A 14444-nucleotide genomic window follows, 5' to 3' on the forward strand; every position below is an offset into this window, starting at 1 on the left:
CCATTTGACAAAAACTCTATCGTTCTTTCTACGTAGCATTTTCTCAACGAGATAGATATCGGGATTGGTAATTCGCAGTAACTCGTGTTCGTAAAACCCTCCGGCTATTGGCTCTTTACGATAGTCTTTCAGCAGATACGTCACGGGATTTGTTGCATCTTAGCGATTCGAAAAATCTCAGTCGTCCAGTTAGGCGTATATCCCTTTTCGAAAATCGTTTTGAACTTGCTGACGCGTACCGGATCGTTCACCTTGAATCTTGCGGGGGCTGCGATCTTCAAGTGACTGTATACCGTGGAGAGGAGTCTCTTGGCAATGGCTGGAATTACGTCCGCTGGTCGCATTCCGGTCGTTCGATGCGCGCGGTTGTTATACTCCGAGATTAAATGCGGTAGAGCGTCGAGCCATCTGTACGATCCGTTGAGCGTGAAGAGCTTCCACATGTTGTTTTTGAGCGTGCGATTAAATCGCTCCACAACCGCCGCCTTCATCACCGAGTACGTCGAGTATTGGCGTGTATCGTACCTATCAGTAACCGCTTTTACGGAGGCATTGTAGAACTCCTTGCCCTTGTCCGTTTGTAGATTTCGCGGATGTCGAGCGTCGTCGCGAAATATCTTGGATAACGCCGCGACTACCTCGCTTCCGCTCTTGCTCTTCAGCGGTACAGCCCACGCGTACTTGCTCAACACGTCGATGACCGTCATCACGTAGTTGTAGCCTTTGTTTCGTCGCGCGTACGGACGCATTTCGACGACATCGGCCTGCCACAGGTCGTCGCGCACCACGACTCGACGACGCAGAAAGTTTCTTCGCGCGGGCGCGTGAAGCTCCTCGACGAGTCTCCTCTTCTCGACGCTCATCATTGATTTTATGAAGAGGCGCGATTCGCGTTGGTTTTATTCGTGTACGTTCGCTCTTGTTCCTCGTTCCAAACGTTAATCGCGTATTTCATGGTATTTGGAATATCCATTTTTAGTGCGACTAGTAATTCGTTTATTGTTTCTCTAGTCACTATTTTATCCACGTTCAACGAGGCCAGCGTCTTGTCCAGCGTCTCTCTCGTTACCGCTTTGTCCGTCAGTTCTCTCGCGATTCTCGTCAGATCTGTCACGCTACGCGCGAGATTCTCCACGTTCGTCGATATTCTCTGGCGGCTCGTCGACGACGGGTCGAGCTCGTTTCGTAGGGATTTCTCTAGATTTCGCAGTGATTCCTTTAGGATTTGCGTTCGTTTCTCCTGAGCGTCGCCGAGCGTCTCGACGGTCTTTCGGATCTCGCTCGAGTCTCTAGTTCGCACTTTGTCCTGTTTTTCCTCCGTTCGTCCCAACTCACGTTGAAACATGAGCAGATCTTTAATTCGTTGATTGTTCCGTTTATTGAGCGCTTGTTCCGTTTCCGTTCGTTTTATTTGTTTATCGAGATTGACGAGCGAGGCTTCCCTCCTCTCCTCGATCTGTCGCAGTGATTTCTTTAGATTTCGCGTTCGTTTCTCCTGAGCGTCACCGAGCGTCTCGATGACCCTTCGGATCTCGCTTAGATCTTTCTCTCGCGATTCGTTCCGTTTTTCGAGCTCTCGTTCCACCGCATCTCTCGTCTCCTCTATTCGTTTGTCGTGATCGATGAGCGAGGCTTCGCTCTTCTTCTCAAGGTGTCGCAGAACGTCCACTTCGGTTTTTACGTCGTAATACTGTAGGAGAATATTCCGAATTCGCTTGTTCATATCTTCCAGCTGTTTTCGTAGCTCGTTCGTTAGAACTTTCGACTCCTCGCTCCTTATGCGAAGCGCGTCGTCGACGTAACCCTTGGTCGTCGCGTCGGTATCGTCGATCGGTGTATCCAAATGGCGTATCTTGCGTCTGTTGACGTCGTAGTCGTCCGGATTAAGGCAGAGCGCGCACGTACGCCCGCAGGGATGCGATCGTCGAACGATCGTCAACTCCGCGTTGCCTCTCCAGAGACTTCCTGAATTTGTTCACGGACATCGTGACCTCGCGGGTGACGAATCTACCGCGCGTGATAATCTGCTCGATAATCTCGGCGATCTGCATATCGTATTTGAGAAACAATCTGGCTACGCGCGTCATAGATTCCTCCAATTCGCCGATCGATCTAATCGTGCTCTCGTTCATCTCCGATAGCAACGTTCGAGTGCTCGCCGAGAATTCGCTCGTCTCGGAGATTTTCGTTTCCGCGTCTCGAAACGCTCTGTCCACGTAGCTTTTACTCGCGGCGTCGGTATCGGTTCTAGGTGCGGCTAAACGCCATATGATTTTGTCTCTAGCGTTGTAGTAATCGTCACTTAGAGTTGTTATGCACATAGCGACGCAAGGAATCGATCGACGGTCGCGAGCGTGCCCTGTCGCCTCCGCCGAACGACTCCAACGGTCTTCCGAACTTGTTCACCAACATAACGGGAATACCGGTCGCCGCGAGCGCGTGCCGCGTTTTACTCGATCGCGTCGATCTCGCGAAGCTCCTCGAATGTCGATAGAATTTCGTTGTCGTGAGTGTCGTTGCCAGCTCGTCTAGAGGCATCGAGCAATCGAAGACGATCGACTAATTCGTTGGGATCATCCCAATGAACGTACTCGATTCCTTTGTCTCTCATCCGCATAGCGGATGGAACAGAGTCGATCCCTTTTTTTCTCGCTTTACCAGTACCAGCATCACTTTTGTCTCTATCGAGCAATAGCGGCGCGATGATGTGCTTGTACTTGAAACTTTTGTTTCCTAGAATGGGCATAAGCGCGTTGTGATCATGCCGATGGGCGTTCGTAGTTAACATAGTATACTCTTGTACGTAGTTAACGTAGTATACTCTTGTACGTTTACTTGTCGTTCTCCGTGTACATGGCGTCGTCGGGAAGTCTCTTGAAGATCAACTCGTATAAGCTCGGGATACCCGGATATCGCGTGTCGCCCACGATTACGCTGTCATCGGCGGTCACGTCGAATCGCCTGTCGCCAAGCATCGAGCCGTCTAAGTCGAAGTACACCCCGTAAATGTGATCGATCTCGCTCTGTCTGTCCCCGCCTAGAAGCCCATATATTTGGCCCCTAACGGTCCCCATTGCGCGTTCGAGATCGATTCTTCCGATTCGTTTCTAGTCGCGGGACTCACCGTCGCGATCAAGGGTGATCTCGTCGAGAGGCGTCTTTGTCGATCTAGACGGTGGCTCGTGGTCGTCATCGGTCTTGTGTTTCCTCTTAGCGCCGACGAACGCGATCGGGTCGATTCCCTCGGTCGACTCGTCTCGCACGGTGTTCTCGGCGATTCGTTTCAACGGTTGAACGATCAGCTTGAGTCGCTTCTCCAGCGCGATCTCCTCTTCTATCTCACCGGTCTTTAACTCTCTGTACTTTTTACGTATAGAGTTCTGAGTCTTCGCGATCTCTCGCGCCGTTTTTTCCTGCCGAGCGACGTCCCAGCGTCAACATTCATACTCGCAGCAGCGTCAACATTCATCCTCGTAGCACAACTGATCGCTTTACCCACGGCGAAATCGTTAAATCCTCGTCTGTATCTACCATTCCTTAATGCGCTGTCTTTATTGATGACTACGAAATATATATTTGCGTTTCCAACACGCGCGACATAAGGCGTAAAAATTCTCATACGACATACCCGTGTTCACGTGCTCGTTGTAAACGAGCTTTAGGTTAGTGCCATCCTGCTTAAACAGAATCAAGAGATTCGCGTTGTCGCGCATCAGGTGTTTTGGAATTTTAGCGTATGTCTGACAAAGATAGAAACAATCGATGTTCGAGTGTCAACCCATGGCGAAATATTCCCTGATCGCGTTCTGCTTGTCACAGGCCACGTCGTCGAATATCGAATCGGGAAGCGCCTCGCTCGGTGACACGACATCGCTATTGTTTGAGAACGCGCGATAACCGATCTCGTCCATCAACTCGAGCAGTTCCGCCAAGTATCGATACTTTGGTTGTTGCAGGGATTTCGAGTAGACGTACACGTTCTCAAAGCGCGCGCCGTGCGGACTTTCGAGCATGCTTATCAACACGTTCGTTTTACCGCAATTGGAGGGGCCGCAAATGATGCAACGTATCGTGTTCGGTAGTAGAGGGCCGTGTCTGCGCGCCCTCTCGACCGCGTCGTCCGAGATTCGTCGAGCCTTACGATCGAGATTGAGCACTGCTATAGCCGGCGATCGTCGAACGAATCGCATTTACGCGCGCTCGCTTCGAGGAGACGCGACCGATAATCGCTCCACTTATACTTGACGGCGATTCGATCGCGCAGTGATCGATATATTTCCCCTATTGACGGACAAACACGATATTCTCAATCTATCCACCCAACAGTTGCGACTTATCCCGAAGTTCGTTCTCGTGCGCGATTTCGACAGATACGTGGAGCTACTGTGGAACAAACTACCCGATCATCTAAGAGCAGACCCCGAAGTGCAACGTTGTCGCGTGTGTCTGGAGCATTATAAGTCCGTGGCAACAATCGCATATAGACGATTCTGCGCCTCTTATAAAAAATTGTAACGAATGCTTAGCGGCACGGGATTACTCGATACGGCGATAAACGCGCTTCCCTTCGAACTACATATTTCCGGGTATCAATTTTGCGGGCCCGGCACCTATCTCGCGAAGCAATTGGCGCGCGGCGATCGAAGCGTAAACCCGTTGGACGCGGCGTGCCGCGAGCACGATATCGCCTATTCGCGAAATAAGAAACTCGCCAATCGCCACGACGTCGATCGAGCTCTCGCCGAGAAGGCACACGAACGTATAACGGCCGAAGATTCCACCTTCGGCGAGAGAGCCGCCGTATGGGCTGCTATGAAAGCAAAGACAAAGCTAGGCATGGTTTGAGATAGAAGAAGAAGAAGAAGACAACGAGGAGGAGGACACTTCCAACGGCGAAACGCGGAGGCTTGTTACCTATTTTTCCGATATTAGGTGCGCTCGGTTCTTTGATCGGTGGCGTGACGGGTGTCGCGAAGGCGGTGAACGCCAGTAAAACCGCACGGCGTCAATTGGAAGAGTTGCAACGTCATAATCGAGCGATGGAGGGTCACGGATTGCATCTAGCGCCTTACAAATGTGGCAGCGGTGTGACGAGAAGAAGAACGAAAAAAAAATCATGGAAGGAAACGTTAGGATTGCTTGAGTTACCGCTCTCCGGCATTACGACGAACGAACAGCTGAACCACTCGGCGCATTGTCTACGAGTATCCTTCTTCAGAGGAGTGTTTATGCGTGACGCATTACCATCGAAGGCGCGACGTAACGAGAGTGGCATCGTGAATCTCGAAGAGTCAATGGACTCGGGTAACCACTGGATTGCCTATGCGAAGAGGGGAAACGACGCGATTTACTTCGACGATTTCGGCAATCTTCGACCGCCGAGGGAACTCGAGAGATATCTCGGCGGCGTAAATATAACGTACAATCGCGGATCGTATCAGACGTATGATCAGAGCATTTGCGGTCAATTGTGCCTGCGATTTCTCTCGAGAATCGGTCGCGATGTCGCTGAGCCTTTCGTTCACCGGTAAGAGTAGCGTTCTCACGGCGTGCTATTTTCCTGCTTTAGATCTGAGCGACGACGATTACGAGTTAGGTCTCACGAATTTCGAGACGTACAACACTATACCGAACGTCGATTCCACGAATAATAAGTTCTATTACGACGACAAAACGATCGTGATTCCCGAGGGTTCGTACGAATTGAGCGCGATAGACAGATATCTGAACGCCGCTATATCTAAAAAGCGAAAGATCGATGAAAGCAAGAGGACGAGCGACGATGACGAGAGCGACGACATCGTCTACGACGAGAGCGACGAGGGAGAGAGGGGCGCGCGGTCTCTGATCATTCGAGCCAATGAGAATACTATGAGAAGCGAGATCAGGTGCCAGCATCAAATCGATTTCGCGAAACCGAACAACATCGATTCGCTCCTGGGATTTTCATCGCGCGTGCTACGAATAAATGGCACACGTCCGACGGACCCGTGAATATCATGGGCGTGAATATCATTCGGGTGGAGTGCAATATCACCGCGGATGTGTACAGCAACAACGAGCCGATTCACACGATACACGAGTTTTCGCTGAACGTTCCTCCGGGATATAAACTGTCGAACGCTCCGACATCGATCATTTACTTTCCAATCATCGCGCGAAACGTTACCGATATGACGCTTCGAGTCGTGGATCAAGACGGGCGACCGATCGATTTTCGCGGAGAGGAGATAACGGCGCGACTTCACGTGCGACGATGAAGGCATTAGAGAGAAATGCGCGAGAGCGAAAGATGCTCGTTCTGAACGAGTGGTACGCGAGAGGAGGAGGAGACGCTACATCCGCGATCCTACCACAAAACGACGCGACGAGGAAGGTGCGCGAGGGAAGAGCGAACGAGTTGAATGCCGCGAACGTTACGTTCTTAAGATCTTTAGGTTTCGTCGTGAAGAATCGACATAGCGAGCGACATTTTAAGTATCGGAGGTGTCCCGATCATTGACGATCGTATCGTGAGAATAGAAACTCACACTTACAATCCGTACGCTAACACCACGTTCGGATACAGCGACGAGATACGAATACCTATACAGCAACAGGATCTATATACGTTGCCGTGCGAAAGTTTTCTATATATCGAGGGAAAATTCGCGACGAGAGAGAGCGCAAAGAAAGGCACAGCGAAGGAAGTTACGAGAGCGAAGTTAGTCAACAACTGCGTCGCGTTTATGTTCGACGAGATTCGATACGAGCTCAATGGCGTGGAGATCGATAAGAGCAGAAACGTCGGCATAACGATCTTGATGAAAAACTACGCATCGTTGAGCTACGAGAGAGATAGAGCTTTACAGAACATCGGATGGGAAATACCGCTTATAGCGTTGGACGATTTCAACTTTTGCGTGCCTCTCAACGTACTCGGTTTCTGCAAGGATTACAAACGCATAGTGATAAACGCGCGATACGAACTCATTCTGATACGCGCTCGCAACGAGAACAATTGCGTCGTGGTGCATTCAGATCAGAGACCGAAGATCACCTTGTTGAGAATACAGTGGCGAATGCCACACGTGATACTTAATGACGTTAACAAACTGTCGCTTCTGCGAACGTTGGACAGTGGACGATATCTCAGCATGGGCTTTCGTTCGTGGGATCTGTATGAATTTCCGCTGTTGCAAAGTACGACCAAGCATTCCTGTGCGGTAAAAGCGGCGACGCAATTGGAGAAACCGCGATACGTAATCTTCGCGCTACAGAAGGAAAAACGTACCGCCGGAAGACGTTTCTAAATTCAACGATTGCAAGCTGACTAATGTAAAACTCTATTTGAATTCCGAATTCTATCCCTACGACGATATGAATCTAGATTTCGAGCGTAACAAGTTCGCAGTGCTGTACGATATGTATCTGAAATTTCGAAAGACGTATTACGGGTGTGAGACCTGCGAACCGTTCACTGTCACTAGATTTCTGCAATACGGTCCGCTAGTGGTCATCGATTGCTCCTGTCAGAACGAATCGATCAAGAGCGCCACCGTCGACGTTCGCGTAGAATTCGAATGCAAAGAGAACGTTCCGGCTAACACAACGGCTTATTGTCTCATCATTCACGATAGAATTGTAGAGTATAACTCACTGACGAACGTCGTACGTAAACTCACGTAATCGCGGTTTTTCTACGAGAACAATGCCGAACGTACCGATCTTCGTCGATCTGCAAGATTTTACCGTTCGGGAGAAATTTATGGTTAAAGAGGTGGCGATATTAAAAAATGGAAAAGAGCTGACTCATCGAATGTTTTCAGAAGCGATACCCTGGAATCTTCTTACAAAGACGGAAAAATCTAAAGCGTGCTGGATAACCTCCAATCATCACGGCTTACAGTGGAGCGACGGCGACGTCGCGTACAGACTCTCGAAGTACGTGATTCGAAACAGCGTGTGCGATCAATCACGAGACGCGCCTAAACGAGTGTACGTCAAAGGCTTGGAGAAAAAGAAGTAATTAGAGGAGATTCTCGGCTGCGACGTCATCGCGGACCACGACGTGATCGTCGAGACTATCGACGCGGATTTCGAGGATATAGGGCGCCTAAGCACTCTGGACGACGTTCGAGCATTTCACTGCGAGCGTCAGGCGAAGCATTGCGCTATGGAGAACGTGTGCAAACTGTACGACTGGTGGTCGAAACGACGGGAATGTATCACTGAATTGTAATATCGCGTTAATGACTTATATCATATGTCAGATTGGTTTTCAATTATTGTATCATATATTAGATTCAGTGCTTATACTATAATCGAATTCTTTTATCGCTCGCTATAATTATATACATGCTTGAGGAAATACAAAAACATTTTTTACAATATATCTCACTTATTACTCACTTATATCACTTTATTTCATCTCAATCTAACATTCCAAAGTACAGAGCAACGAGTTCGCAATCGATAATGTCGTTACGATCGAAGGCATCGCTATCGCGTATGACTCTCGAGATATTTTCCATATCAGCGGTGAATGCGATATCCTTGAAATGCGCCAATTTTGCATCGATTTTTCCTAATATCTTGGTCAACGAGATAACGAGTCGATACAATACTCGAGCTCGAACATGTTATTCACTGTTTCCTTCGACATGGCCAAGCGAGCCGCGGATGTTTCCAGGCGTAATATCGTCAAGTTGTTGATTTTTCCGAAACGCACGGTCATATTTCCAATATATGACGGAGTTGGAAAGAACGGTTCTCCGTTGGTACTCTGCAGATACTTCGAGAGAGCGTGTCGTTGCTCGACAAGCTGCCTCCATCGGGCGACATCGAGACCTCCTTGCCATGACTATCTCCCAGAATAATATTCACGTGCGAGGAGCGTTCAAGAGTGACACATACATTAAGAAACTTGTATCCCGTCTTATTCAAGGGATATTTTCGTTCTAGAATTCTAATTGTTCGTACAACCGGCGTTACTATGACTCGACGCGATCGGCCTGTTATCGTCGAGCGTCCTCTTCCTCCTTCTCGCGTCGTCGCTCTCGTTGACTCGGCGCGTCTCGAAATCCTGCGAGTGCTCGATATCGTACATCTTTACGATCGAAGAGATCGCGCGATACTGTTCGTAAACGTTTCGTATCCTTAGCTCTATACACTATACGAAAACTTCCGTGCCTCTTCCTCCTCCCTCTCCTCTTCTAAATCGTCGCTCGAAAATACATTCCTCATCTGAGCGAGTCTTTTCAAAAGAGCGCGCAACTGCTCTAACAGTCCGTCCCTTGGATACATGATACCAAAAATCTCTGGATCAAATTTACCGACCATAGTTACACTTCTGGTAAATTCGTTGTACTTGAAGAACTGTCGTTTAACGAGAAAGTACAGATTACCGTCGATGTATCGAACGGCGGACGTTACAGCGGGTGGAATCCCCGGAAATATCGCGTGCAACGAGTTATGTCTGACGGTTATCATCGAGCAATCGTCGATCTCGGCCATGATCTCGTCGTTATAAATCGCGAACGTTCGCCCTGCGTTAGTATTAACCACAGCGTTGATTTTCGCGTTAGGAGAAAGATTCATATCCCTCAGTTTCCTCGGCCAACCCGGTACTAGCTCGAAACTCGGATATTTTATCATGTAAACCGTATCGTCTACGAACAATACGAGTTGGCCCGAGGGTAATCGATACGCCCGCCAAACGCGTAAAATTATCAGGAAGAAAACGCAGATAGTCCGTCAGTAACAACGACCTGCCGTAAGATCTTCCGTTTAAGTCGACCGACCATAAGTGGCGTCGATACGCCACGTACATTCTATTTTCTAACACTAACACCGCGGATCGATGCGTCGCAACGCGCACAGATCCGCGAAATTCCCCGTGTCGCGCGTCGCGATCGTGGTCGTCACTACGGTCGTCGTAACTGGTCCCGCAATTTCGCTCTTATTTCTTAAACCGTATAAATTTTGAATGGCGAGAAAATCCGAGTCGCTCAATCGCACGGGAAAGGTCTTAGAGGGAACAAAGGCGTACATTATCGCATTTTTCAGAGGACTGTGATGTAATCCTAACGCGTGACCGATCTCGTGCGTCAACGTATGTAGCAGATGAATTGTATCGTCAGGATTAGCGGTCAGCTCGATGTGCCACTTCTCCGCGTTATCCACGTGCACCTCCGACACTTCTGATGATGGTAAAAAAGCGTGAGCTAGCACGTTTCCTGGTCCGTCCAGCAACGACGGACATATTCGGCTATCTCGATACCGAGGATCTACGAACGTGTGAAAACCCTTCCGAAACGATATCACGATATCGGGATTCATCGAATCGCGCTCTCCGCGCGATTCCCGGGGCACGTCCTCGATGCCGCTCTAGCGTTTTTTTTTTCGTGCAGTCCGACGCCCTCCGCGCGACTCCCGGGGCGCATCTTCGACGCCGCCCTAGCGTTTTCCGCGGGGTCTAGCGCGTCCTGTTTCGCGGAATGCCGCGGTTTGTCCACGTCGCCTTAAGCGTGTCCGTGTCTAGACGTTGTTTGTAGGATGTTGCGGTTTGTTACGTCGCCTTAGACGTGTCTGTTTTTCATAATGTCGCGATTTGACGCGTCGTCGAGGCGATTCGCATTGTTTACAGGATGTTGCGGTTTGTTACGTCGCCTTAGGCGTGTCTGTTTTCATAATGTCGTGATTTGACGCGTCGTCAAGGCGATTCGCGTCTGAGCGTTTTCCGCGGGGTCTAGCGCGTCCTGTTTGTGATTTGACGTGTTTTTTACGCCGCTTTAGAGAGTATTTAACTAGGAGTGTCGACGATATATTGTTAGTTTGCGAGATGGAAAGTCAGTCTAATGTTTCGGAGAGTCAGTTTAATGTTCTGGAGAGTCAATTGAAGGATCCGGAGATAATATCGCTCTTAGACGATTCGCTCGAGTTCTCGAGAGAAGTGGAACGCGAGATAGTGGAACGGGAGAAACGCGCGATGACGATGGAGCATGAGAAATGGCCTACGATCGAGCGGAAAGAGGAGGACGAGATATCGGCGGAGGTCGAAAGCGACGCGGTCGACTCGTTCGAGTTGATGCGCGCAATGTGGACGTCTGTGCATTCGACGGCGTGTAATTTGCGGCTAATGATGGCGTTTCTGTCTAAACATCTGGCGCTTCATCGAGGAACCGAGCCGATCGCGCGTATACGCGAGGCCGAGCGTATGAGGAACGCTATACGTATCGTCACCGACATCTGGAGTCGAAAGGATCCGTGGAACTCGTACTGTTCTGGGGACAGCATGGTTCGCTTGGTCGAGAGTTCCGCGACGCCGGACGAGCGTCGCTTATGGAGATCGAGATAACGAGGGAGGCTTCCTCGAGTTGGATACGAGATTACTGGGATTACTGGCACGTTTGAAAACGATGAAGGGGGATCTCGACGACGAGTACGAGAACTATCTTGCGCGTCTGAGTACTACTCAGAGAGGGAATGACGAGAGTTGTGGCAGTTTAGACGCGTTGTTCGCGTCTCTATCTGGAGATAAGGAGGAGGCTGATCGATTCGTTCAGTACGTGACGAAGTTGAAGAGTGGACGGCAGCTCGAGATCTCCGGACGAGAAAGGGATCGATTGATTCGAATGTACGTGTACAACGTCAAGGATATAGTTAAGAAGAAGAGACGCAACTGATGGAAATACGCGAAATTGAGAGTTTAATTTTTGAACTCCGTGTCGGATCGGAAGAAGCAGTTGATGCAACAGTTGATAGATTGAGTCGCCGATGATCTGAGGAGAGTGCCCGGAGTGCGCGGAGAAGCGAGAAGCGTCGAGTGCGAGTAGGGATGTATCGCTATGACGCTCGCGCGAATTATCGTCAGGGGTATCGATTGTGGTGAAGAGCGCGAATTTGCGCGAGTATATGTAAAAGAGAATGTACTAATATGTCTATGTAAAAGAGTATATACTAATTTGTATATTTGAGTATATACTAATTACTAATATGAATATATGTATAAAAATATGTACACGAATATATGTGTAAGAGTGTGTGTACAAATATGATGCCGAGTAATAAAAATAACGAATATATGTACGAGATATGCTGAAATAAAGAAAGAGTAATGCGAATCGTCATTAATACACATCGTTGTTGCAACGATTAACCGACCGCAAGAGAGATAGAGTTTTTTTCCTCGTTCCGGGAACGTATGAGAGATGAGAGTGGGAGTCGCGCGAGAAAGAAATTGTCGTAGGAGTATTAATAACGAGAGAATATTTCATTAGGAATGTGAATGTTGTGCATCATTTTCGCGCTCGCTACGCGTGACTACGGGAAGTCTGACCGCAACGGCGATAGAAGATTAGTTTATCGTTTATTTCGTCGTTCTTTATTTTGTTTCTATTCTATCGCTATTCTATCGTTGTCATGCTTTTACTTTTTTGTTCTCTATTGTGTACTTTTTAATGATATTGCATATGGGATCTTTAGCGAGATCGTCATTCATTGGCGTATAATCGCGCTACGTATATTTGGGCTCATTCGAGAATAATCTCGCGCGATAGAGAATAGAAATTAAAGCGGTTGAAATTTCCGATTCGCGACTCGGATCGATTCATCGCGTCGGTCTCCGCCCTCTCGCGACCGATGGCAACATCGATCGAGCGGTTCGCACGTATTTCGGTCGGCGACGCGCAGTGTCGATTAGATTCCCGTCTCGCGCGATGACGCCCGCGCGTGGGATCGCCGTGATCGCGTGCACGATAGCCGTTATCGCGGCGACTCGCGACTCCGCCGCCGATAGCGACTCCAGCGCCGACAGCGACGAGGAGGCGATTCGGTTTTTGCAAACCTATGGATACCTGGACGGCGATAACGTGCAAACGATCAAATAACGCGACGTTAGCTCTGAGACACGCGATTGCTCTTTTCCAAGAGTATTACTGTATACCTGGTGATGGTGTTCTTAATGAAGCTACATTGGAACAGATGCGTAAACCGTGATGCGGCGTCAAAGATATATCGAGTGATTTGGACAAGTCTCCGAGGAAATGGGCGAAGACGCATCTCGTTTGGAACTTTCACCTGGCGAGCGAGAGCGTTCTACGGACTGCGCGAAAAAAAAACGCTAGGGCGGCGTCGAGGACGGGGGAAACCGACCCGGAGAAACCCCGCGACCGCCTTACCGACTGAGAAGGATAAACCTATCTCGACGACTGCCAGAAGGATCCACCTTCTCTCCTCGGATACAAACCTCCTGAGGAAAGAAAACCATTCTTACCGACTCAGGAGGATATTCCTCTGGATACGAACCCCCTGGGGATTCTACGACCCCCCTCCCCCCTCACCCCTCCACTCCCTCCGGGGGGCTTAGGACCTCCTGAGCTTATCTACTACCCTCCCTTTTTATTTGAACGTGCCAATGATAGTTCAGGAAATTCTATGCTGGTGATTTTGACCTCAATGGCGCTCCTCGGTCAGGAAAGCCCACCGAGATTGATGACGACAAAATAAAGGCATTGATCGAGTCAAACCCATATTACACGACACGAGAGATTGTAGAAACATTGAACATCCATCATTCAAGCGTTCACGATCATCTGAAGAAGCTGGGATACGTAAGCAAGCTCGATATTGGGTTCCTTATGAACTCAAAGAAGTTCATTTGATGGTGCGTATAAACATCTGTGATATGCTTATTAAACGTGAGGAAAACGATCCTTTTTTGAAGCAACTGGTGATGAGAACTGGATTATTTATAACAATGTGGTGCGCAAATGGTCTTGATTCCGACGGTGATGATTTGCCTCAAACGACATTAAAAGCAAACATTCATCAGAGCAAGGTTATGTTCTCAGTGTGGTGGGATTTTAAAAGTGTTGTGTTTTTCGAGCTCCTACCAAGGAACCAAACAATCAATTCGAATGTGTGTCGGCAATTGGACAATTTGAACGAATTCATCATCCAGAGCTCGTTAATCATAAAGGAGTTGTATTCTATCACGATAACGCGAGACCACACACAAGTTTGACCACCCGTCAAAAATTATTGGAGCTTGGCTGTGATGGGATGTGTCGCCACACCCACCATATTCGCCTGACCTTGCGCCGTCAGACTTTCACTTGTTTCGCTCTCTTCAAAACTCCTTGCATGGTATAACGTTTAATTCAGATGAGGTTATAAAAGCATCAGCACCTTGTTCAGTTTTTCGTCGATAAAGACAGAATCATACCTCTAAAAAGAATATGAATAAAATGTGTGTGTGTGTGTGTGTGTGTGTGTGTGTGTGTGTGTGTGTGTGTGTGTGTGTGTGTGTGTGTGTGTGTGTGTGTGTGTGTGTGTGTGTGTGTGTGTGTGTGTGTGTGTGTGTGTGTGTGTGTGTGTGTGTGTGTGTGTGTGTGTGTGTGTGTGTGTGTGTGTGTGTGTGTGTGTGTGTGTGTGTGTGTGTGTGTGTGTGTGTGTGTAATTAT

The 14444-nt window shown here is 48.8% G+C and overlaps 1 protein-coding gene across 1 annotated transcript; it reads right to left on the reverse strand.

Annotated features, from left to right (window-relative positions):
• Positions 1-9144: 9144 nt before the first annotated feature.
• Positions 9145-10320, reverse strand: LOC148937185 (matrix metalloproteinase-14-like). The gene is made up of 2 exons (XM_089074147.1): positions 9831-10320; positions 9145-9650 (listed from the first exon to the last, which is right to left on the reverse strand). Exons 1-2 carry the CDS (start codon positions 10318-10320, stop codon positions 9145-9147), a joined length of 996 nt encoding a protein of 331 aa, XP_088930273.1.
• Positions 10321-14444: the final 4124 nt, after the last annotated feature.

The sequence above is a fragment of the Pogonomyrmex barbatus genome, unplaced genomic scaffold (assembly GCF_055798465.1).
Source record: "Pogonomyrmex barbatus isolate J1 unplaced genomic scaffold, ASM5579846v1 scaffold16, whole genome shotgun sequence".
Lineage (NCBI taxonomy): Eukaryota > Metazoa > Arthropoda > Insecta > Hymenoptera > Formicidae > Pogonomyrmex > Pogonomyrmex barbatus.